Source organism: Thermobia domestica, chromosome 7 (assembly GCF_964235325.1).
Source record: "Thermobia domestica chromosome 7, izTheDome1.hap1.1, whole genome shotgun sequence".
NCBI classification, from domain to species: Eukaryota; Metazoa; Arthropoda; class Insecta; order Zygentoma; family Lepismatidae; genus Thermobia; species Thermobia domestica.
The window spans coordinates 47,790,137-47,816,727 of NC_137460.1; the positions used below are offsets into that span (position 1 = coordinate 47,790,137).

At 37.8% G+C, this 26,591-nt stretch overlaps 2 protein-coding genes across 4 annotated transcripts in view; both read right to left on the reverse strand.

The window, feature by feature from the left end:
- Positions 1–26,591, reverse strand: part of LOC145690064 (uncharacterized) — a 1,134,032-nt gene that overhangs the window by 26,613 nt on the left and 1,080,828 nt on the right. The gene's annotated exons all lie outside the window — the stretch shown is intronic.
- LOC145690063 (uncharacterized) lies at positions 11,037–13,379 on the reverse strand. The gene is made up of 2 exons (XM_081764579.1): positions 12,769–13,379; positions 11,037–12,735 (listed from the first exon to the last, which is right to left on the reverse strand). The coding sequence occupies exons 1-2, from the start codon at positions 13,183–13,185 to the stop codon at positions 11,203–11,205; spliced, it is 1,950 nt and encodes a 649-aa protein (XP_081620705.1). The 5' UTR covers positions 13,186–13,379; the 3' UTR covers positions 11,037–11,202.

The following is a 26,591-nucleotide window of genomic DNA, read 5'->3' on the forward strand; positions in this document are numbered from 1 at the left end:
CCTCAATGACATAACCAATAATAACTATCTTGCTTCAAGGTCATCTACATTGTGAACAGTGTCCACGTAAGAACATTGGTCATTCTATTTGAAATCTTGTTGCAGAAGTCAATGCTAAGACATGGAACAATCATTCTGCCACTATTCTTCGGAGGTAGAATCGATCATAATCATTCCAGTATACAGCTATTATCCTGTAAAATAGTTGGTCCATGTTGCCCAAACCTTATTGAGAAAGCAACTAAGAAGAAAAACTGCAGTACAACTTGGTAAGTACCAAAGTGCGATACGTTTCTAATTGGCATTCTTTTAAATAATATAAAATAGCTACCTTGGTTACACCAAGGCCATCCAAATAACTTAAGTATTGTTTGTTCAAACACAGATATGATTTTCTTTTCAGGCTTTATGATCAACAATTTTACGAGATATTAAGAATACGTTTTTCAAAACCAATTAATGTTCTTTTGATATAGCTATTACCATTAATATTCCAATATAGAATACGAAAATGATGTTAACTAACGTGCAGGTTTATTTTAGGGCTGCAATAAGGAAATCTCCTTAAATGTAGTGTTTCTTGGAATACATTATGTTTCTTGTGTTTTAAGAACTTATGGTGGATTAACGACCTTACAGCTGCAATACACAATGCAAAAACTCGTGCTAAAATTTGCTTGTAATGTTCAGATGTTTATCAAAATGATAGAAATGTCTGAAGTTGGAAACACGTCAGAAGTCTTGAGTTCGTAACGGTCAGGCGACGACCACCACGCCGGGCTGTTGGTGGTGGCGTGTTAGGGCAAACTCGTTACTACGTGAGGATCAGTACAACGGTGATAGGCCGTGAACTGAGCAGACGGTGATAATGTACCATGTGCGACCTCCTTTATTTCCAAAGAGACGTATTGGCACTTGGTTATGTGATGGGAGCACGACGAAAGTAGCAAATGTATTGAGTGTGTCGCGAGGAACAGTGTACAAGGTGATCACGACCTACAAAACTTACGACAAAACCATATCAGCGAAGAGGAACAGTAGTCACAAGAAAGCCCTTAGTGACAATTCCTGCCAATCATTAGAGTGGATTGTCACTCCCACAGCTTGTGTCTATAATCACAGTCTGCCGCGAGTTACATGATATGGATATATAGGAGTAAGTTGAACGGACGAAACTGCTGCTAAGGGACCATAAGGCTTTAGCATGACGCCAATTGTATCGCGAATATGCAACATGGATTGTTATGACTAGAAACGTGTGATCGGTTCGAATGAAACATCGTTCAACTTATTTCTAAGCACGGGCCGTGCTTATGTATGACGGACTTCCGAAGAAGCGTATTATCTGCAGTGTTCCCGCTTAACAGTGAAACATTGTAGAGGCTCAGTGATAGTGTGAAACGCAATATCCTGGCGTTCAGTGAGTCCTGTGTTTACATTTCCCTGTCCGGCCGTGATTATGTTGCCAGTTTTGGGGATCATGTGCATCCTGTGGTTGAGATTGCGTGAACTGTGAGCAACGGGGAGGCTAGCTACTAACAGAAATTATACCCTAACTATTGCCCTCAGAGTTCGCAACACTAATATGCATGATTATTTGAAGAGTGATCAAGAGATGGTAACGCCAAGTTGGAACAATAAACTAGAACCAAACAGTGGTTAGCAATTCTTTAATCGTTTTATACTGTCATCAACTGAACAAATAAAATTGTAATCATAAGGAATTCCATTCTTTCGGTCTCACCTTATCACGATTAGAGACAGAAAATTACAACAAATATAAAATAACAATTAAGAAACACTCAAGTGGGAAGGAGAATACATTGAAGCAATATGAAAAAAAAAAAACACTTTGAACTTCCCCCAAATCCCAAAAAAATAAGTCTATGACTTCAGTTACGATTATTACATAAGAAATGTGATTGTTATGAGCCTCAGAAACTCATCTTGTCAATTTTAGACTTAAAATGAAATGCAATCTAGTGTTAATACCGATAGTTTTCTGTGCGCTAAAAGAGACAAATGATTAATAAAAAAAAGAATGTCAAAAGCAATTGGCGAAATGAGAATGTAAAAGGAAACGAAAGAACCTCGAGGAAACACGGGCTCAGGGCGAGCCTGTGGGCCTAAGTCCGACCCGGCCCGAGGCCCGGACTCGGGCCTACATCGCATATATAACTTCGGGCCCGGGCCGTAAATTTTCAAATATACAACCATATTTCTCGGGCCTAACTTTGTAAATATACTGTACAACGATATAGCCTATAGACTATTGCACCGTTCTTTCTGAAGACCTTTTAAAGCACAACTGCAAAATTAAACATCTAATTGCTGTAAATAAAAATACAATTTTGCGTTAATTATTAAGTTTTCGGTAATTCGGGCTTATTTCGGGCTCATTTGATTATCACACGAGCTCGGGCCAAAATGCTAAAAACATATTTCGGACTCGGGTCGGGCCTCACATTGTAAATTCACGGGCCGGGCCGGGCTCGGGCTAAAAATTCCGGCCTGTGCAGACCTCTAACGTGGACACGATTTTCCTATCCAACATTCGACTTAAGTATGAAGAGTAATTGGATCTAAAGTACGGCTCAAATCTCTTGACGTTTGTCGAAAGCCAATGTTGTGCAGGTGCGACATTGTCGGATTTCATTTCCTTTCATGTACAGGCATAACAGGTGAAATATTAACGCGAGAAATTAAGATATTGAAAAACAAACTCGTTCTTTATAAATTTATTAACGCTGTAGTGATATATATCATAAGGACGTTCTTTTGAAATTACTTTCTCTTAATCCAGGAACAAAGCTATTGGACAATGTCACCCAACTTTCATTGGATATTGTGAAAAGGAGGACACGCCTTAAATGTCAGGAGGCTTGAGTTGAACTGTAACTGTTGTATCTATGTTTCTAATATCCCGAATATTATTTACTCTACTACACTATTCTAGCATTTCTGATACTACTGAAGAGCGAAACAAACGCTGTATTAACAATATGATAAAGATGCTATGACTTTAATCTTATCTGGTAAAAATAATTATACCGGTAATACGCTACAGAAAACCTTGTTACGATATATAGAAAATTTACGTATACTCATGTTGGTGCTTAAGAGTTTCACAAGAACATTCATTGTTTCTATGATAATAATAATAATAATAATAATAATAATAATAATAATAATAATAATAATAATAACAATAATAATAATACGAAGGTCACTACGAAAGTTTTGAGATACGCATTGTTGTGGCACAGTATTTGAATTCCAACAATTGCGTTCGGTAGTGGTATCCACAGCGAAGAAGCGAAGCAAGTTTCAACTCGCCTCACTTATCGGCGTGGCCGTATCGTCTTCACTTGTCTGTTGATGTGAGCAATATTCGGCTGTCTAGAATGGAGCTCGAAAGGGAACATTTTCGGGCAATGATCCTTTACGATTTCAAAAGTGGTTTGAACGAGACACAAAGCCTTGACCGTTTGCAGGGGGCATTTGGGGACCTTGCTCCTTCCCGTGCTACAATTTTTCGGTGGTTTGGTGAATTCAGAGGAGGCCGGACATCGCTTAAAGATGAAGAGAGAGCTGGACGTCCGGCAACAGCTGTGTCAGATGAAAACATTGCCGCTGTGGAACAAATGATTCGAGAAAACCTCGAACAACTTTCAAGGGAATTGAATCTACAGTGAACATTGGATCGCCAGCAGTAACAAAAATTCTTCATGATCATCTTCGGCTCAGAAAGGTTTCATCTCGCTGGGTGCCTCACACTTTGACTGAACAGCAGAAGCGCATGCATGTGAAATGGTGTGAAGAAATGCTTGCAAGATTTGATGGAGGCAATTCTCGACGCGTTTCTGACATTGTTACTGGTGATGAGACTTGGATCTATCAATTTGATCCTGAAAATAAACGCCAGTCTATAGTTTGGATAAGTTTTTACAAAAAAAAAAAAAAAAAAAAAGTCATATAAAATAAATAAATAAAATAAAATGTAAATAAATAAAATAAAATAATGATGATGATACTGATATTGTGTTTCTGTATGACGTTCACTTTCCTTAAGACTATGATTGCGTGAATGTGTCACTGATTGCTGAACGCGAACCCACCGGGCCCAGACGGGCAAGCTGTCAACACTCACTGACCCATCCACTACACCAATCATCTCCGGAAAGTAGAACTCAAATCGTCCCAAAATGTGAAGATTTCTAAGCCTCCCTCATTCTCACTCGCAGTCCAGCATCCCGATCCGCAGGTCATAGCCTGCATCCCATCAAGAGATAAGGTTACAAACCACAACCCGACAGAACAAGACACTGACCCAAGAGTGAAACTGACGGTGAATGCTTCGAAAAAATGTTTGTGTTTACTAACCCAGATAAAAAAATTCTCGAATCAAATCTAAATCGCGCAACGGGATGGAATTTCGTAAAAAAAACTGAATGCCAAAGTGAATTTAGTTGATCTTATTAACGAAGTGAAATTTTCTGGCAGGTCTGTGATTCCAACCCCGGTCACACTAAGTGAAATCGATTCTGTGAGTTTTCAAGACGCTATATTTACTTTCGTTACGTACTGCTTTGAACACTTCACTTTCTGAGTACCAACAATACTATTGAAGTTACTTTACTACATAGTTTTAAAATAATTAGCTTTGCACTGGACAATGAAAGATTTTGGTTTCGACTCACATACTTTATTACACTAACTTTCTGTATGATAAGAAATAACAGGAGAATACATTAAAAAAAAAAAATCGCAAAGGTTGGAAATTGAGGAAAATTCTTGACATAGCTGAATGGGTAAGTCCATCATTGCATTGCATACTCTCTTCACATATCATGAACAATTCTACATACGTTTAGTTTAGTCAAAAACAATTTGAAAATAAAGACATTTACTACTATAACCACATGAGCCTTGTACTACACAGGTACCACTTATTACGGCTGTGTGCTACATACTATACTTTCTTTTCTTAGTATTTTCTCTTTTAGATACCGTTGTGAAAGTAGGGTCAGCACGGAGGATTTATACCAACAAGGTGACCTCCCTTGTATGAGCTCAGACCTCATCCACTTTGATTCCACAACAAAACATTTTCTTTGAGACAATACATACACTAAATAAATCTACATGAAAAGAAAGTACACTTAACCTAGTCCCTAGCCTAACTATCTAACTAACCTAACCTAAAACATATAAAAATCACTTTATTCAACAGATTAATAATATAGCACACACCCTGCTTCTTACCGAGGACGTATGGGACGTCGACCATTCAGCTCTACTTTTGTATATTGTTAAAATAAAAAAAAAATCTTAAACTATGTGCTTAAAATTCGAATTTCTGGTTTCTGGTGAAAGGAATTTAAAATACATAACGAACGTGTTGTTGTTGACAAGCATCTCCCATTACCAATAGCTATGCAAGCACCCTTGTTATCAATGTGAGTCGAAACTTTGTATACATTTGGTCTCATCGTATTCAAACTACAGTGAAGGTGAGCACAAACCAGAGAATGGATTTAATTATGTAATATAGCAGTACGGAAAAATAATAAATTAAAAAAAAAGAATATACGAGATTACATATTCAAAATATAATTTTGGGGGTGAAATGTATGTTCTCGAGAGTACACACATTTCTTGGACTGTTGGTAACAAACATCCACACTGAAACTCCAAAAGAACAATTTTTACCCCCCCTCCATTGAACGAGTGTTTTATGTCACATCGCAGATTTCGTACATTGTATAACTTAGGGAAAACTACGCAGCGTTTAGCACATATCGGTGGACATCACCACGCCAATAACATAACACTTTCTCCAATCCGAAAAAGGTTAGAAATTTAGTAGGTTAGTGTGGCCGGAAAACAACAATAATTTGGAACGTTATATTTTTTTCTCACTTACTTGCTGCAATAATCCATCAGTTCATACTTTACCCAATACTTTATCCTACTTGCCCCTGGCAAGTATTTTGGGATAACTCAAAATATTTGAGTCTGGGACTCCATGTCTTCGGGTTTCTGCAACAACGTGCAAACCTGACGCCAGCAGCTTGCTCTCCTTCACCCTTACACAATGAGCAAGTCAAACTAATTTAAATTGCGCCGCAGTCCTCAGGAGTTCGTACTCGAAAAGCTCCACTAGCAGCTAACCACACTGAATTAAATTGTCGATTTTCTGCAGATCAGACGCACTACCCATCTGATCATGGCGGCTTCGTCAACTAAAAGAACAAAGACAACAGGAAGAAGATTCCCAATTGGAAGATCATTGTGACGTAATCATATGACGATAGGTGTATCTATCAAGATCAAAGAAGCCGAAAAATCTCAACCACACCTGTGATTGCGGAAGATCCAATCACAGATAATTTAGGTTAAACAAAGGGATGCTCCAAGAAGCTACTATGGCTGACTTTACAAATATAAAATTTTAAAGAAGATTTTTGAAATAAAAATTTTGAATTCTTTCGAAGATCCCCAAAGCCAAAAATATGAAAGAAAATTGACTGGAAAGGATTAAAAACGACCAGAAATTACCTTATTTCCTAAAATAATATTATATTTTAGCTAAATATACAAATAATTGTTCAATGTAAATATATTACCATATATTTCCCTCTAAATATACTAAAATCATTAGTTCAAGGAACTTAACGCAAATTTTTGCGGTCTACTTCAAATCAAGTCATTGATTAATTATATATTAAAAATAAAATTTTAATAAATATTAAATTCATATATACACTGGTTGCCCAAAACTTCCGGGCCATGTTACATTATACGATGTATAAGGTAACATCCTCCGGGAGCTTCGGAAAAAAAAATCTAACTTAGAAGTCCTAAGTTAAGCTCCTTTTTTTTCTCTAACCTAACATTTTATTCATAAAATACACTAATGCAATGCAATCAATATAGGAAATGTTTTGAAAATTTTTCAGAGACCTTAACCCTAACAAAGAATTTATAACTACTCTATACGAAAAAAAAGGAAAATTGGACACAAAATAAGACACAAAACAAACAAAAATTACCTTAATCTAAATTTAACCTACGATTCTCTTTCTTTTTTTTTCCTCGACTATGTTTTGTTTCTGTTCAACCTCCCAACAGCTCTCTCCTCTTTTCTTCAGAGCATCGAAATAATTTGAGATTATCGAAACTCTGAGTACCAATATTCTCTCCTTTTAAACTTTGTAATCTCGCTGAATTTCTAGTTATAGCGGAAACAATGTATGGTCCCACATAGGTATCCATAAACTTGGCAAATATTTTCTTTGGTATGGATGACACGTGATGTGTCTTAACCATTACCAATGAACCTTCAGTAATGGTATCCTGATGTTTCTGCTGTTTACGTTCTTTCTTGGGCACCGTCGCTGGACTAGAAATGACGAGTTTCTTGTCTTCACTGACAGGAAGTGATTCTTTTGGCCAAATGAAATTCTCCTTGAAGCTCTTGGACGCAGAGTAGCATAGGAAACGCTCTGCCGGTGTGCATCCAAGTGCATCACACCAGGAATGGTTACACAAATCTTGGGCGGCTTTTAGAAAGGTACTCCACTTGGATTGATTCTCGCTACAATAAAGGCGGAGAATGCGGTGGAGGTCACGATGTCTGCGTTCGATAATGCCATGGGAGGAAGGATGGTATGGCGTGGTAAGTATGTGCTTGATTCGATGTTTTTGACAAAATTCTCGCCAGACGCGCGACAAGAATTGCGGACCTTGGTCACTCACCAAATACTTAGGATAAGGTAGTTGATAGTAATATCTTTTCTCGAGGACAGCCACAATCTCCCTCGTGTGAGCCGTCCTAAGGGGGAAGAAACACACGAAGCGACTGTAGACGTCCAGGATAGACAAGATATACTTATAACCCTGACTCCTAGGAAGGGGCCCGACCAGGTCGAGGCATTGTTTCTCGAAGGAAGCAGAGGCCTCAACATGGCAGGGTTCCTTTCTGATCACCCTGTACGAGTACTTAGTTCGTGCACAAGGAAGGCATTCTTGAATATACTTAGTAAAAGTCGCACGCATACTTTTCCAGTGAAACATGGCCTTAGCGAACGACAAACATCGCTTCACACCAAAATGACCTTTGTTGTGAATCGCCGAAACAATATTTAACACCAAGCTGGCAGGAATGACCAGCAGCCAAACAGAATTTTGAGAATTTCTAATATAAACTAAATGATTCTCCACACGTATCCTGTCATTGTCTCGAGAATCCTTCCAAATGGCGTGTAGCTTTCTACAATACGGATCTTTCCGCTGTTCTCGCCTCAGTTCCGCGACATCCAAGAGGTCAGCGTCCTCCGCGGTCAAAAAATTTATAAAATGATCCTCTTCTGCCTCAGGAATTTCTGGAGGATAACGGCTCAATAGGTCAGCGATTTCATTATCAGAGCCTTTGATGTGAACAAATTGCAGATCGAAACGTTGCAGTTTGAGCAGAAGACGAGTAGTTCGAGCATCAAGATTTCTCAAACTGAAAGCATATGTGACTGCAGCATTGTCACAGTGGACCGTAGTCCGGCGACCTAAAATGAAGTAGGAGAACTTTTCGCAAAGGAAAAGGACAGCTGCCAACTCTAACTGGAAGACTGATAAGGAGGCCTCATGCGGCTTTATTCGCCGACTCGCGTACGCAATAACTTCCGGGTCATCCTGTCCCGGGGGAAATTGAGCCACGTAGCCAGCCAATGACTCCGCAGAGGCATCACTGAACAGATGAAAATCCAAATTGAAATCAGGTTGAGCAAGAGCAGGAGGACTACTTAGAAGTTCTTTTAGATGATCGAATTTTTCTAATAACTCCGAAGAGTATTCTATCTTCCGGTCCTTCTTAAGAAGATCGTAAAACGGAGCAGTTAAACCTGCGAAGTTTGGAAAATGTCGCTTTCGCCATCCCACGAGGCCAATAAATCTCCGTAGAGCCTTCTTAGTTCGTGGAAGGGGAAAGTGACGGATGGCCTCCTTACTTTTAGGATTTATTTTTACAGAAGATCCTGAAACGAGATGACCAAGAAAAGGAATTTCGAATTTGAAGAAATTGCATTTCCGAAAATTGAGAGAAAGATTAGCCGAACGAAGAGTGTTGAAGACCTTTTCTAAATGCTGGAAATGTTCGTCTATGGAAGATGAAAAACAAAGTACGTCGTCCAGGTAAACTATAAGAAAATTTTTGAAGGTTTCTAATCCAAAAAAGGTGTGCATGACAGACTGGAAAACCGCTGGTGATGATTTCAAACCCATTGTTAAACGAGTCATTTGATACTGACGTCCTTTGTAAACAAAACTAACATATTTGTGAGAGTCTGGATGGATCGGGACACTATGATATGACTGCGTACAGTCCAACGAGGTGAAAATGGTTGCACCACTGACTCGCGCGATTAGATCGGAGATCGGCTCGACCTGAATCTTTGGTGCAATCACACGCTCATTGATACCACGCAGATCAATCACGGGTCTTAGCTCTCCAGACGCCTTACGCACAATATGTACAGGGCATCTGTAAGGTGAAGGACCTTCAATGATAATCCCAAGTTTTACCCACTTATCTAAGACTTCCTCAAACTCTTTTTGAAGATGAATGGGTACAGGATACAACTTTCCTACCACCGGGACGTCGTCGGAAAGCTGTATTCTATACGGCTCGACCTTTATGATACGGGGATTCTCTGTGAAGAGACACCTGAATCGAACTAATAAAGAAAATAACCTCTCCTGAGAATCCGAATCGAGATCGGTTCTCTGAGAAACAAAGTTCCGAAGTTCCTCCTTCGTAACCGAGGGTTGAAATAAATTGTTGTTGAGTTGAGTTGATTTTGAGTTTAACGTCCCGGTCAGCAGCGAGGCTATATGAGACGTGGACCTACTGATTAACGTGGAATCCGAACCACATGAGCTCCCGCCGGGAATCGAACCCGGGTCCCCCGCGCCAAAGGCGCGCGCGCCAACCGCTTAGCCACGAAGGAGCTCAGGGTTGAAATAAAGATTCGTCCTCTTTATCTGAAGTTAATTCGGTGACAGTAACCTGGCAACAATGCTGCTGTTCCATGTCAATAGAGATGGTCTGTCCCGAGTCTGACTGAAGCAAAATTTCTTTAGACTTACAATTTAAAGAAAGGTTATACCGAACGAAAAACGGAAATCCTAAAATACAGTGTGCTTTTAATTTCTGGACAACATAGACTGGGACTTCAAACACACAACCTTGGATAGTGAAGTTTAAGATCTGGAAACCTTTAACTTGGAATGATTCGTCTCCTGCAAAACCTTTTAAAGAGATATTAGTTTTCGGTCGAAGTTTGGCAGAAGGGTAGATCTCTTTTATTCGCCTCCAAGCATCTCCCGAGAGCAAACTCGTATCCGCTCCAGAATCTAGGATACAAACCAAAGATAACTCTCCTACCGAACAAGTTAGAGTGGGTGAGGGATAGGATAAAAGAACACCTTTTTCCGCACTGGAGTCACACTCCCTCTCGTCTATCACGAAACGAACCGAGAACAGAGGCGTGCCCGATTTGTTTCCCCGAATTCCGGAAGTTACCAAAACATCTAATTTTGAATTTTGAGGTTCGAAATTAACTACTGGACAGGTTGATGCCAAACAAAAATTTTGATGTTCCGTTACCGAACTTTCTTCTTTTTGGGGAGTCGAGGAACTCATATCGCAGTCCACAGTCTCCCCTAATGAGGGCTGCGACATGCATTTCCCGAACTATTCCCATTCGCTTCAGATGACTGCGCCATCGGCGGCATGAACGACGTATACGGCGGAGGCCAACCAGTGGACATAGCCATGTTCACCGCTAGGGAAGGAGTGGGTGTGGGAGTCGCCACTCCTCCTCCAGGAGGCAAATTCGGCATGTATCCCGGATAGGCTTGCGCTCCCGGTATATGGTTCGAATTCGGCGCGCACTGTTGGGATGCACCTCGATGACATCCAAAGTTCATCGCTCCCGATTGGTAGTTAGGATTGGAAACATATGAAACATTCTGGTTTCCGTTCCCCCAGTTTTGCCTTCGGTTGTTGTTGTGCCAGGGTCTTCTGGCCTGAAAATTTCTTCTTCGACCTCGGTTCCCCAAGAATCGGTTGCCATTTCCATTTCCCTTGGCATCACCATTCTTCTTTCATTCGTCCTCCTCCGTCTGCGACGAAGTGTCTTTTGTCTATTGAGACTTCCCGTTCTTTTCGGTCTTTTTCCCAATCTTGGCCTGCCGAATGTGCAGACGCTTAAATTTCTTATCTGTTACTGGTTCCATAGGTTCCGGATGACCTTCTATTTCGGCTATCTTAACAATCAGATGCTGGATATTCTTGGGCTCCACGGCTCGCAACAATCTAGCATCTCCAGCTGGCAGACAATCTAGGACAATTTCAATGAGTTCTGTCTCATCTGGATGTTGTGCCACAGCATAGTATTCGGCTATGACCTTCCAGGCAAAGTCAGTTAGCCGGTTATACTTGGACCGGTCAAATTTCATTCCTTGTATGAATTTCTTCTGCAGGCGTTCCATCCTGGCCGAGAAGTAGTGCTCCTTAAATAGACGCACAAATTCAGCATAACTGTTGATGTCTTTACAGACCGTTTGGTACCAAGTCTTGGCCCCAGCCGACAAACAACACGGTACCAAAACCATGCGTTCGTATTCCGACGCAGAGATTATCTTAAACGCCTGTTCTAAGTTTTCTAGAAAAGACCTGGCCAAACCATATTCTCCAGTGAAGTTTGGTAAGTGATTTAGCTCCGACAGCCTTAAATTTAACGCCCTATTTCCAGAACATCCCTCATATCTGCCGGGATTCAGGGGAGAGTTGCAGCCAATCACAGGGCTCTTTGCATTATTATGATTTTGTTCAAAATTCGAATAAGAAGTATAATTTGGTCCAAAAGGTAAGTTGCTTGGCATCGATACCACTGTGTGACTACATACTCCCTCTGGAATTCCAACAAACGAAGGAGTCCTATCTGCAACAGTACTGGACACTACATGACTTAAGCTACATACATTGGAAGTCGAGACCGAAGCCTGAGACCACGTCAATAAAGGATTTAAAGCCCTAGAGGCAACCTGACCACTCACGATATCCCCACAGGCGGGACTGGAATTGTTCGTAACCAACGAATGTGAATTTAAGTCAAACGGCCAGACATTCTTAGTGTGAACTCTGGTCGGCTGACAGACAGAGACTGTCACCGTTGGGACAGTACGAGTCTCCCCAACCGAAGAGACTGGTACATCCACTCGGGTGTCAGAGTCTGTTCCGTCAGAGTCAACCCCGTCACAACCAACAAAGTCACGTGACCGCTTGCGACCGACACGACCTGGTTTACTTTGCTCCTGATCCTTCACCAAAGTTTGGATCTTAGCCTCGAGTACGTCATACGATTTCCGGGTGCTCGACTCGAGATGCGATAGTTCTTTAGCGAGCTGATCACATCTGCGATTTTGCTTTTCTACTGACAACCGGAGATTCTCCTCAACGGTGTCCACCCGCGTTGTTATCGTATCCTGAAATTCCCCCACCGAAGTGTATAAATCGCGAACTTCGTTACGGAGGTCCGATACGTCCTTGTTTACATTATCGACTTTTTCGTTTACAATTTGCATCATTTCTGACTTTAACATATCAAATTTTTGATTCATCGCGTACAAATTATTATCTACCTTTTCAAATCTTTGGTTCATAATACTGTCAACCTGTTCAAATTTTTGGTCCATAATACTGTCAACCTTTTCAAATTTTTGGTCCAAAGTTAAAGTTAAAGTTTGACTAAAACGTTCTAACATTTTCGCAAGGTCTGTCACGGATGCAGGGGAACCTGCAGTTCCGACACTCTCTCCACCGTTGTGTAAGAGTTTCTCTCCCGTGTCGTGCGTCGCGGTGTTCCGTTCACTTCCACTTTCCTGTGACTTGGAAAGCGATTGCACAGTCAGCTGTTTGGCCACACACGTTTTACAAAACCAGGGCTCACTACACTTATTCAATTCTTCTACCTGCTCGTCGGTTATACCATAGCACTGTGCATGCACCCATCCAGAACAACCGTCACAATACACACTGAAGCCCTGTATTTCCTCACTACAACACACATATTCATCCGGGCTACGGGATTCAGTACTTGACCTGCTACCAGCAGACATCTCCATTTCATATAAATTGTTTTCCCCAAGTTACACATATACAAACTCAAGAGTGACTACACATCGTTCAAGGAGTCGTTTGTCACAACAGTCCCCATTACATTACACTGCTCTTTCAATACGATTCACTTAGCACTCGCGAAAGATTGAAATAACAGATCCTGGCTGTGGAACGCCAATTTTACAAAAAAAAAAGTCATATAAAATAAATAAATAAAATAACATGTAAATAAATAAAATAAAATAATGATGATGATACTGATATTGTGTTTCTGTATGACGTTCACTTTCCTTAAGACTATGATTGCGTGAATGTGTCACTGATTGCTGAACGCGAACCCACCGGGCCCAGACGGGCAAGCTGTCAACACTCACTGACCCATCCACTACACCAATCATCTCCGGAAAGTAGAACTCAAATCGTCCCAAAATGTGAAGATTTCTAAGCCTCCCTCATTCTCACTCGCAGTCCAGCATCCCGATCCGCAGGTCATAGCCTGCATCCCATCAAGAGATAAGGTTACAAACCACAACCCGACAGAACGAGACACTGACCCAAGAGTGAAACTGACGGTGAATGCTTCGAAAAAATGTTTGTGTTTACTAACCCAGATAAAAAAATTCTCGAATCAAATCTAAATCGCGCAACGGGATGGAATTTCGTAAAAAAAACTGAATGCCAAAGTGAATTTAGTTGATCTTATTAACGAAGTGAAATTTTCTGGCAGGTCTGTGATTCCAACCCCGGTCACACTAAGTGAAATCGATTCTGTGAGTTTTCAAGACGCTATATTTACTTTCGTTACGTACTGCTTTGAACACTTCACTTTCTGAGTACCAACAATACTATTGAAGTTACTTTACTACATAGTTTTAAAATAATTAGCTTTGCACTGGACAATGAAAGATTTTGGTTTCGACTCACATACTTTATTACACTAACTTTCTGTATGATAAGAAATAACAGGAGAATACATTTAAAAAAAAATCGCAAAGGTTGGAAATTGAGGAAAATTCTTGACATAGCTGAATGGGTAAGTCCATCATTGCATTGCATACTCTCTTCACATATCATGAACAATTCTACATACGTTTAGTTTAGTCAAAAACAATTTGAAAATAAAGACATTTACTACTATAACCACATGAGCCTTGTACTACACAGGTACCACTTATTACGGCTGTGTGCTACATACTATACTTTCTTTTCTTAGTATTTTCTCTTTTAGATACCGTTGTGAAAGTAGGGTCAGCACGGAGGATTTATACCAACAAGGTGACCTCCCTTGTATGAGCTCAGACCTCATCCACTTTGATTCCACAACAAAACATTTTCTTTGAGAGAATACATACACTAAATAAATCTACATGAAAAGAAAGTACACTTAACCTAGTCCCTAGCCTAACTATCTAACTAACCTAACCTAAAACATATAAAAATCACTTTATTCAACAGATTAATAATATAGCACACACCCTGCTTCTTACCGAGGACGTATGGGACGTCGACCATTCAGCTCTACTTTTGTATATTGTTAAAATAAAAAAAAATCTTAAACTATGTGCTTAAAATTCGAATTTCTGGTTTCTGGTGAAAGGACTTTAAAATACATAACGAACGTGTTGTTGTTGACAAGCATCTCCCATTACCAATAGCTATGCAAGCACCCTTGTTATCAATGTGAGTCGAAACTTTGTATACATTTGGTCTCATCGTATTCAAACTACAGTGAAGGTGAGCACAAACCAGAGAATGGATTTAATTATGTAATATAGCAGTACGGAAAAATAATAAATTAAAAAAAAAAGAATATACGAGATTACATATTCAAAATATAATTTTGGGGGGGAAATGTATGTTCTCGAGAGTACACACATTTCTTGGACTGTTGGTAACAAACATCCACACTGAAACTCCAAAAGAACAATTTTTATCCCCCCTCCATTGAACGAGTGTTTTATGTCACATCGCAGATTTCGTACATTGTATAACTTAGGGAAAACTACGCAGCGTTTAGCACATATCGGTGGACATCACCACGCCAATAACATAACACTTTCTCCAATCCGAAAAAGGTTAGAAATTTAGTAGGTTAGTGTGGCCGGAAAACAACAATAATTTGGAACGTTATATTTTTTTCTCACTTACTTGCTGCAATAATCCATCAGTTCATACTTTACCCAATACTTTATCCTACTTGCCCCTGGCAAGTATTTTGGGATAACTCAAAATATTTGAGTCTGGGACTCCATGTCTTCGGGTTTCTGCAACAACGTGCAAACCTGACGCCAGCAGCTTGCTCTCCTTCACCCTTACACAATGAGCAAGTCAAACTAATTTAAATTGCGCCGCAGTCCTCAGGAGTTCGTACTCGAAAAGCTCCACTAGCAGCTAACCACACTGAATTAAATTGTCGATTTTCTGCAGATCAGACGCACTACCCATCTGATCATGGCGGCTTCGTCAACTAAAAGAACAAAGACAACAGGAAGAAGATTCCCAATTGGAAGATCATTGTGACGTAATCATATGACGATAGGTGTATCTATCAAGATCAAAGAAGCCGAAAAATCTCAACCACACCTGTGATTGCGGAAGATCCAATCACAGATAATTTAGGTTAAACAAAGGGATGCTCCAAGAAGCTACTATGGCTGACTTTACAAATATAAAATTTTAAAGAAGATTTTTGAAATAAAAATTTTGAATTCTTTCGAAGATCCCCAAAGCCAAAAATATGAAAGAAAATTGACTGGAAAGGATTAAAAACGACCAGAAATTACCTTATTTCCTAAAATAATATTATATTTTAGCTAAATATACAAATAATTGTTCAATGTAAATATATTACCATATATTTCCCTCTAAATATACTAAAATCATTAGTTCAAGGAACTTAACGCAAATTTTTGCGGTCTACTTCAAATCAAGTCATTGATTAATTATATATTAAAAATAAAATTTTAATAAATATTAAATTCATATATACACTGGTTGCCCAAAACTTCCGGGCCATGTTACATTATACGATGTATAAGGTAACAAAGTGAAGCGACCGCGAAGTATGGGGAAGATGGTCGCAACTTTCTTCTCCAAATCTGGCCATGTTGCAACTGTTCCACTTGAAGAACAAAGGACTGTTACTGCTCAGTGGTACACCACTGTTTGCCTAACAAAAGTGTTCCAGAAGCTTCGAGAACGGCGTCCAAAACCTGTATTGCGTGGGATCCTGCTTCATTGTGACAACGCGTCCGCACACACGGCCAACGTCACAATTCAGGTTTTATAATCTACGGAGGTCAAACTTATGACTCATCCGCCGTATAGCCCTGACCTGGCTCCGTGTGACTTTTTTCTGTACCCCAGGATCAAAGATCGCATGCGTGGGAAGAGATTTTGCAGCCCTGAAGAGGATGTAGTGGCTTACGAGAATGAACTTTCAACACTTGAAGAAAAAGACTGGCAACACTGCTTCCAAAAGTGGTTTTCGAGGATGCAAAAGTGTGTACAGTGTAATGGTGAATACTTTGAGAAAATGTAAGTGTTAAAATTGATTTTAAGTATGTAAGTTATTTCACATCTCAAAACTTTTATAGTGACCCTCGTAATATGAAAAAAATAAAAGGATGAAGGTGAAGAAGAAGAACTTGACAAGGTATTTTATGAATATTTTTAGTTTGTCTAATTGTAAGATATGAATATACGTAGTAACCAAGTAGAATAAATTTTGTCGTTTTATAATGTTCTCAGTGGAAAACATAAGTAAATAATAAGTAAAAAATAACAAACAAACAAACGAAAAATCAACATTAATTTCACTGAATTAAACTTATATTTGAAGAAACTGCATTTGCTTAACTAAGCATACAGTATCCTGAAAGCAACATTAATTCCAAAAGGCTAAAAGCAAGAGTAAATATGCATAGAAGAGTTATTAAACGCACACTAATTTGATTATATTTCACATTTTTAAATACAAAAAGGGATAACATTTATACATTGTCAAGAGTTCTAACTGTAATATTGACTGAACTCTGTTCAAAAGTCATGAACACTGTAATTTATTTAAAAGCTATGAAAGTATTTGATTTCATAGATGAAATACTATCAAAAAAGTTTTTAAATAATTTTGATCTGTTTCAAGGCAGAAATAAATAAATAAATTTATGAATGAGAGAATAATAATAGAAATGGCTAATATCTCATAACTACTAATAAAAATGAATATCAATTAATTGTATATACAAAATGTTACGAAGCAGCTTTACCAAGTGTATTTGAGACTTATCTATGATTTCTAAAAGTAAAAATAAATAAATAAATAAATAAAAACGGTTAAGGCATAGAAAATTCATATAAATGTAATCGATTTGCCACTATAATGAAGTTCTGAACTATAGATGATTCTTAATTGGCGTAACTTTTTAAACTCCTCTCCTTCCCCAGCAAAAATGATAATATTTACTTTAAACTAATTTCCAAACTTTCTTCAGGGCAAGAGTGCACTTTGTGCACAACAAGTGATTTTGGGTATCTTTGAGTTTCTGCCCCAATCTTGCAAATATAAGATCCCCGTATTACTTAGTTTACAAAACATAACTCAGCGAGCGACAGCGGGAGAAGGCGGTTAGAAGCCCTGCACGGCTCGTTTAGGTATGGTTCCTATGCATATTCTGCACAAAGTGTACCCTTACCTGCTTCAGAACTACCGAATGTTTTTAAGTCCTCCAGCCTTAGAAGTCCCCAGCAACGTGTAACCTACAGAACTGTAAGTTACATTACTGTGACTCCTAATAGAGGTAAACCATCAACCCGCAAGTAATTCAATTTTAATTTGTGAATAGAAGTGTGCCATTTAGTATCCATAATTACTGCATCAGCTTTGATTTGGTGTAATATGAAGCTCTGAACAAAATCTTAATATCTTAAGAATAGTTACAGAAATAAAATAGAGCCTTAGTTTCATTAAAACTACAGTTCGTGAATAGTCTCGCACATCAAGGAAACGTATTATCAATTCAATTTCAGTAATAATAATTTTATTTTGTATCGCTAGATGGCTGTGCGAGTACTGACAACGAGCATACACGCCATCTGTCGTGTAGCGGTTGTATGACGTCTTCAGTGAAACTGTAGTTGCATTCCTAGATGTAGGCCTATATAGTTTTTTTTTTTCAAGGCAACAAATTTTCATTGTTAAATATTATTTCGCCAGTCGCCCTTATACTCATGTTGCAAATGAGTTTAGACAGAAATATCAGGACGCGGTAGCTCCTAACAATTCGATATTAACGAGATTAATGATCATGTTTGGGAATGAGATTCAGCTGCAGACAAGAAAAGACTCGGGATACTGACCATTTTGACTCAGGCCAAACTGGTAGAAGCTAAGGGAATGATGCAACGTTCCCCTTCAAAACGATTGAGTAAAACTATCGTACGGAAGTGCTCAGAACGCGATGAAGGAGTAATTCATGTTCGAAATATTTCGAAAGGATTATGACCCGCCTGTTTACCGGATTCGTCGCTTGCGGGTATATATTTTTTTCTTTTGGGTCACTTTAAGAGAAAGATCTACCCAGACAATTCGCATTCACTGGAGGACCTACAAAGGAACATTACGTCGGAGGATGTTCCACAAAGTAGCCGCAAACATGGTAATAAATAAATAAATAAAAATGATCTTGCGGATGAATTATTGAACATGGCTACCATTTCGAGCATATGTTGTAATGGCATGGTTTGGTTTCATATTTGTACGTACTAGGTAAGGCATTAAACACTATTAAAATGTACTCTATGTTTTGTAGTTTGTGCTTTGAACCAACAAAATTTACTTTCTTGCTATCATGAGTGCGACTTTCCGATCACCCTGTATAACAATTTAAAAAATAAAACACCATTTTATATGTGAAGATCTTAAGGGAAGCATCTGTTTTTTAACTTGTTGAATAAAAATACTTGTATTTTTTATGTTTAAAAATTACAGAAAATCCTCGATTTGACTACATTTCAGAATTCTGTACTGAAGAATATTTTTGATAAAAGGAAAAGCAACAGGCAAATAATAGTTTCTCCTTGTTTATAAGTTCTGGATACACTTCGAACTCTGGATTTAGTTTTTTTAAAGATATATTAAGAAATAAAAAGTATAGGTTACATATTAATTTGTAATCGGAATTACAGAAACAACACGCGATGTAAAGTTCAGACTAATAGACTACTTCTGATATACAGAAAAGCATTCACTTGTCCCTTGTTATGCAATATTGAATAAAAACACTACAAAAATAATTACTACAATGTTCTTTTTTTAAAAAAAACTAATTTTGATGTTCTGAAAATATGTATATAGAGAAAACATTTCTTTGTCTTCTTTTGATTAAGAATGAAAGTATACAGAGTGACGCAACGGAGTTCGTTGGTTGATTGTTCTTTTTTCGTTCTTTCTTTTTTCTATTCTTTTCTTTTTCAGATGGATAAAGCATCTCATCACAGGAACAACAACAAGCAGTAATACCAACAGGTGCTTTCAGACACTGGCGTCTCTGGCATGTAAACTTTGGGGGGAACATCAAAGAAAGTAATTTAAATAGTACTATCTAGCCCAATTTGTTTATTTATCTTCAATTCCATTTGTTGCCTTTTTGCTTACGTTCACGGTATAATTATTATTATTTATATGTTATCCTGTCGTTAGTAAATAAATTAAATTATATAAATAATGAAAATTTTGCACTTCAAAATATTGGGGGACGTGTCCCTCTCGTTCCCCCGCCAGAGACGCCCATGCTTTCAGAAAATACTTGATTGACGCTCAAAGTCTGGTTAAACTCTTCGAAACTTATACGAGCTAAATATGTATATATAGAGCTAATAACTGAACAGTAAGGAAGCAAAATAATTCACAAGTTTACTTTGGATATAAAATATAGTTTTTTTTTTTTTTTTTTTTTGCTAGTTTTCTCAAATCAAGTACTTTTACCCGTAAACCATTCTTTAAAATATTTACAGAACGCTTTGACCGCATCATTTTTTGATGAAGTGCTAAACATCTTGAATTAATTTCTCCGTCCCAATGGTTGCGGCAGTGTTGGCCATATATCGCTCTAGCACAATACTAAAAATGTTCTATCCATGCCGATTGAAATTAGCTATGGGTATCAAATTTGCGTGAGACCGTGCCAATATGCAAGGGTAATGAGACTATGCCAGTATCTAAGATAAAATAGGTTGTGTTGTGGTGAGACTGTAAGTGCTATAACATGCAAAGGAATTAGCAAAACAGTAAATAATACTATGTTCGGTTTTTTATTAATAATTTTAGAATGATTTTGAATGGAAAATTTATTCAACGACATCTAAGCACAAACGGCTGAAAATGGGCAGCTCCGAGTCAAGAACTGATTATATCTAATAGCCATGCTTCATTTTTATTGGCTAAATACCTCGTGAAATTCGCTAGTTTAGCCAAAAAATGGCTGAATTGGCAACATTGAACAACAGTGCAAGATGTTATGCCTATCAAATGATTGGTGCAAGTTTCAACACGCCCCGGCCAACAGTAGCGCAGTGGAGTTCAACACAAGAACGTTTGTGTTTTCAGCATAAACCAGAAGCTGCAATCAAGTTATGTGTAAAATTGGGAAAATCAGTCACGGAAACACATGCCTTGCTACAGAATGCTTACGGACAAAGTATTGTCTAGATCAAGGACAGTTGAGAAGGAACAAACGGTTTCATGAGGGCAGAGTGATATGGAAGGCGACGAGAGGATAGGACGTCCGAACACACGAAGATATGTCAAAAACTGTCGATCATTTGGGAAACATTTTTGCTAATGGCAATCACCTGAGCCTGAAGAAATTATCCTCGGTACCAATAAGTACCGGTACACCATTAGGTTTGGGAAAATGGAAGCTTCCCTTTTTTTTTTTTTTTAATCTCTGAATGTTGAACAGAAAACGCAGTTTGTGTTACATTGCAAAGACTTTGTCATAGGATCGGATTTCCCCAAAATCATTGTCAGTGGGGATAAAATATGATGTTTCAAATACAATTCTCTTACTGAACGACAATAGTCATCATGAGTCTGTTCAGGAAAGTCAAAATAAACAAAGGATCGCATTTAGAAGTCACAAAACACATTTTTTTTTTTTTTTTTTTTTTTTTTTACGAAGAATCTCATTTACCAAGGATTTTAGCAGAAGATCAGAGCAGCTTCAACCTAAAGATCACGATTCCAGTGAATGATCCGTGTAAGACCACAATTAATTAGCTCCGGTAATTGAAGTTTATTTATTTATTTATTTTTGCGCTACAATATTGTGACATTGTCAGGCAAGTGTCGAATCTATATAATATACCTAGATTTTTTTTTTCTAAAGTATTCGTATGAGAGTTGAAGGCTGAGAAATTGTTTTTCTTTATGATTCCTATAGGGGCAACTGGTTTTCCGTAACGTGCGTGTATACATATAGATATAGAGATACCTTAAGCGGAACAACAAAAATCGTTTGACAAAAATAAACATTGGCCCTTTTGCTCTGACTAAGCGTCTTTACGAAAGAATAATTTTCATTTTGTTGTGTGTGTGTGTGTGTGTGTGTGTGTGTGTGTGTGTGTGTGTGTGTGTGTGTGTGTGTGTGTGTGTGTGTGTGTGTGTGTGAGGTGTGAATGCATTGTAGGTTAGCTTAGATTAAGGTTTCATGATTTTATGTATACTTTTGTGCATGTTAGGTTAAGATTTCATTGAAAATGTGGTACCTATAAATGCGAGCTGTAATATACAGCCATTGAGTCTAGAGTTTGTTTATGAATAGTAATATAAAACGAAGAGGGCACGTGCATGTAAGTGCAATAAATGATTCGAGAAAAATATATAATGTGAAAGTAATGTGAAGTATATGAAAATATATTATGAATTTCATGTGTGCATGCAGAAACTAAATGAGAATGCTTAATCACAAGTACTTAAAAATCGATTAGCCATAGGAGCATAAAGAGAACGCATCGTTGCTCCCTGTCGTATGTAATGATTTTGTAAGAATACCATACAGCTTTCTAGGAATAAGTAAAGATTTAGATAGTATATTCGTATCTGTTTTATTTCGTACTTGAGAAAATGTACAGTAGAATATAAAAGATTTTATTTGATTTGGGTATACAGTAGTATAGCTTGATCAATCAACGCCTAATAGTTCGTCTTCCTATTCGTCGTGCAAATAAATTTGAAGGGAAATGACATAAAGGAAATTTTACGGGGAACCCATCGTTGGATGTCACGAATCCTGATTTTGTTTTTAAATTTCAAAATTTTCGAGTTCCTTTATTTTTTTTCTTTCCGTTGCGCAAAACTTCATTTGGATAGTACACTTGTAGGGCAGGTCTTCTGAGTTCCGATTCTTTCTCCCATGACTATGGAGCGAGTGAGTGCATCCCTGGTTGCGAGCTATTCTTCTGTGATGGCCACATAGACTTGTAACTGGTTAAACTGGTGATATACTCAACCGCACCTTGGTCACGAGAAAGCGAACATCTGAGAACAACAGCAGACACAATCACATACAGTACAAAATATGAAAGTTGAAGGTTACATCTTTAACAGCTTGACTGAATTATTCAGCGTTTTAAGTTTCCGGTTCATTAAGATCGTCTTACTACCAAGAATTACTGCGTATATGCTGATATGAGCAAGCGGATCACAGCAGATTTTCTTTGTGCTCTTTTTAGTGCGGCAACTTATTAACATTTTATCCTGCGCTTTTCTGCAGCAAGCGCATCAATTATATATATATGTTGCATATCTACAAGAAGTTTCAGAGCGTTACTTATAAATGGGAAGTTTCTGTCCTTCTATTTTTATTTAAATGAAAACTACGAAGAGGAAACACTTTAGAAGTTGCATGTAAAATACATTCTTTTAAACGCATCTTTTCGCTAGTAGATTATCCAATTAAGTAACTGTAGCAGTGTTGAAGGAAAAAAATATATCATATTTTGATTACACTAAATTAGAATATTTTCTTACAATTTGTACAGTAGCGACCAAACGAATGTGAAGTGCTAAACATCATTTATTTATTTATTTATTTATTTATTTATTTATTTTTTGCGCTACAATATTGTGACATTGTCAGGCAGTTTTTGACCACTGTTATCCAGGATCCATCTTACTCGCCAAAGTTGTCTCCAGTGCACTACTTCCTGTTCCAGAACTTGAACCTTCAACTCATGTGTGACATGTTTGAGGACCTGGAGTCCCTCAAGCAAGCTATGATGAGGGAATTGACAGGTATCCAAGATAATTATTTCTCCAAGAGCTTCCAGTCGCTGTACCGAGGGCTGGACTTAAGCCAATTCGGCCAATTGCTTCAAATCGGATCCCGCACCTAAAGAGGGTGTGCGCTAGAGTAGAAAGGAGTATTTCCTTCTTGAAACTGATAAAACTCAATCAGAGATAATCAATTCGGCAAGAACATTCTGAATATTCTGGTAGTCAGTACAGTCTGATTGCCAATTGAATCTAAAATTAGGAAATTGAACCTACAAAAAGTCTTAAAGACTTTGCAGAGATAAAAAGTAAGATAAAAGGAATAGTAATCACTCACTTATAGTTTACGAATGTGATTTTCAGAAATTAAATATATATACAGTATATATACATATAATTTGTTTTCAACAGTATACTTAAATTTTCACTTCTGTTTCTGAAGAAAAATCTATATTATAAAATTGAAAGTGACTATGTTTGTGACTGCTAATCTCTTGAACCACCCGACCGATCTCGATCAAATTTTCAACATAGATGACGTTCAGAACTGGAAACCTTTCCATGATTTCACTTTGATGGCAGAACCTAGGGGCGAGGAGGAGTGGGGATATATATATAAATAAATAAAACTTAATAACTCTGGAACCACTCAACCGATATCGATCAAATTTTCAACATAGACGGGGTTCAGACCTGGTACGATTTTATCATTTTACTTTGACGGTGCAAAGTAGGGGAGGGGGAGGGGGATATATATGAACAAAATAAAAATGAAAGTGAGTGTCTTTGTGACTTCATCACTCTTGAACCATCCGACCAACCTCAATCAAATTTTAAACATAGGTGAGGTTCAGACCTGAGATGGCTTTTATTATATCACTTTGACGGTGCAACTTAGGGGAGGGGGAAAGAATTTTTAAAATTTATCGAAAATGACCGATGTTAATGTCGAATCTATAGTTTTTGCGGTCGCTGAAATAAACAGTGACATTTACGATGCTGTTTAAATCCAAATTCAGCTCCGTAGCTTGGAGGAGGGGAGAAGGAGATATATATAAAAATGATGGAAAATTACGAATATTAGTGTCGAATCCATAGTTTTCGGGGTCGCTAAGATGAACAGTGACACTCCAGATGTCGTTTAAATCCAAATTCAGCTCCGCAGCTTGGGGCAGGGGGAGAAAGGAGATACAAAAAATGATCGAAAATGACCATTATCAGTATCGGATCCATGGTTTTCGGAATCATTGAGATGAACAGGGACACTTCCGATGTGTACCTAACAACATGGGAGAAGGGAGAGGTAGATACATAAAAATAATCGAATATGACCGATATTAGTGCCAAATTCGTAGATTTCGGGGCCACTGCGATGAACAGTGACACTTCTGATGCCATTTAAATCCAAATTTAGCCCCGCAACTTGGGGAGATGGAGAAATATATATATAAAAAAATATGGAAAATGACCGACGTAAGTGTCGAATCCATAATTTTCGGAGTCGCTGAGATGAACAATGACACTTTCGAAGCCGTGCCCCGCAACATGGGGAAAGGGAGGGGTAGATACATAAAAACAATCGAAAATGACCGATATTAGTGCGGAATCCATAGTTTCCGGGGTCGCTGTAATGAACAGTGATACTTCCGATGCCGTTTAAATCTCAATTCAGCCACGCAACAAGGGCAAGGAGGAGGGGAGATAAATAAAAAAAAACATCGAAAATTGCAGATATCAAAGAACGCTTTAGTAATAGTAAAAAGTGACTGACTAACGAAACTTATTACTATTTTTTCTTAATTTAATCCACCGAAGCGAGTACTTGACGCAAGTAAATATATATTTTTAAACAAACCATTTCACAGTCACTAAAATTATGGCATTGTTATAATGAACTTATATAATCCAGTTGACCTTGGCGCAAGTTGATTGGGAAAGTGCCCCCCCCCCCACAATTGTTCTCAATCGGACCCCGCACACCCTAAGCCCGGCTTTGGCTATACCAACAAACAAAGTTATGCATCGGGAGAGTGGGTTATACGTAGAAAACTGAATTGGCATCACCTCTTCACTTTATGAAATCAGTCCGGGAACTTTAATTGCGGAACGTTATTATCAACGTGACAGGAAAAGCGTTGATTCTTGCTACTACAAAGTTCTCAATAATAATAATAAATAAAACTGGTTTTGTTATTAGGAAAAGTTATAGAGACAAAATTAATTATAGTTGTTAGGAAAGTTTGATAACCTAGCCTTAAGAGTCTGACTTATTAAAAATAATTCAAAATTTACCATTTTTCTTTTGTTTGTTTTTCATAAGTGAAAGGAGATAATGAAATGCAACTTACCACAATCATAGATAATGTTATTCTACAACAGAAAATATGAACCTGAAGAATTTTCAGTGTTGCCATCCACAGGATTACAGTGTTGCCAGAATAACATTTTCCCAAAATTATAAGTTATGACAGCGACTAGAGGAACGAACTCAACTGCATCTGATTACGTATCATGTTGTCTAGGAATCCTGTGAACTACTTTTTAAATAATTGTTGTGTTTAATTTGTAATAAACAAAATAGTTTTATCGTACAGTTATTAAACTTAAATAGTAATGTTATTTAAAAAGTAGTTCACAGGATTCCAAAACAACATGATACGTAATCAAATGCAGTTGAGTTTGTTTCTCTAGTCGCTGCCTTAACTTAGATTTTGGGGGAAATGTTATTCTGGCAAAACTGTAATTTATATGGATTGCAACACTGAAAATTTATCAGGTTCATATTTTCTGTTGTAGATCTATGATTGTGGTAAGTTGCATTTCATTATCTCCTTTCACTTATGAAAAACAAACAAAAGAAAAATTGTAAATTTTGTATTATTTTTAGTAAGTCAGGCTCTTAATATACAGAGGTGTTAAAAGAAGAAAAGGAAAACTTCCTGATGTTATCAAATTTCTGAATGAAAGACAAGCGCAGAAAATTTAAGAAAACTACCCCTTTTAGGAATAAAAGTACATGCAATTATGTGTAGAAAGACCTCAAAAACGATATTGATTTGGCTGAATTTAAAATCATGAATAGAAGACAAAAAAATTATGAAAAAAAACATCATAGACTCTCCATTTTCCTTATTCATA

Excerpts from the sequence above, each read along its gene's own strand:
- LOC145690063 (XM_081764579.1), bottom strand. The coding sequence starts at position 13,185 with ATGGAGATGTCTGCTGGTAGCAGGTCAAGTACTGAATCCCGTAGCCCG. Across the intron at positions 12,736-12,768 it reads TGGACCAAAAATTTGAAAAG|GTTGACAGTATTATGAACCA; the intron begins GTTGACAGTATT and ends AAATTTGAACAG.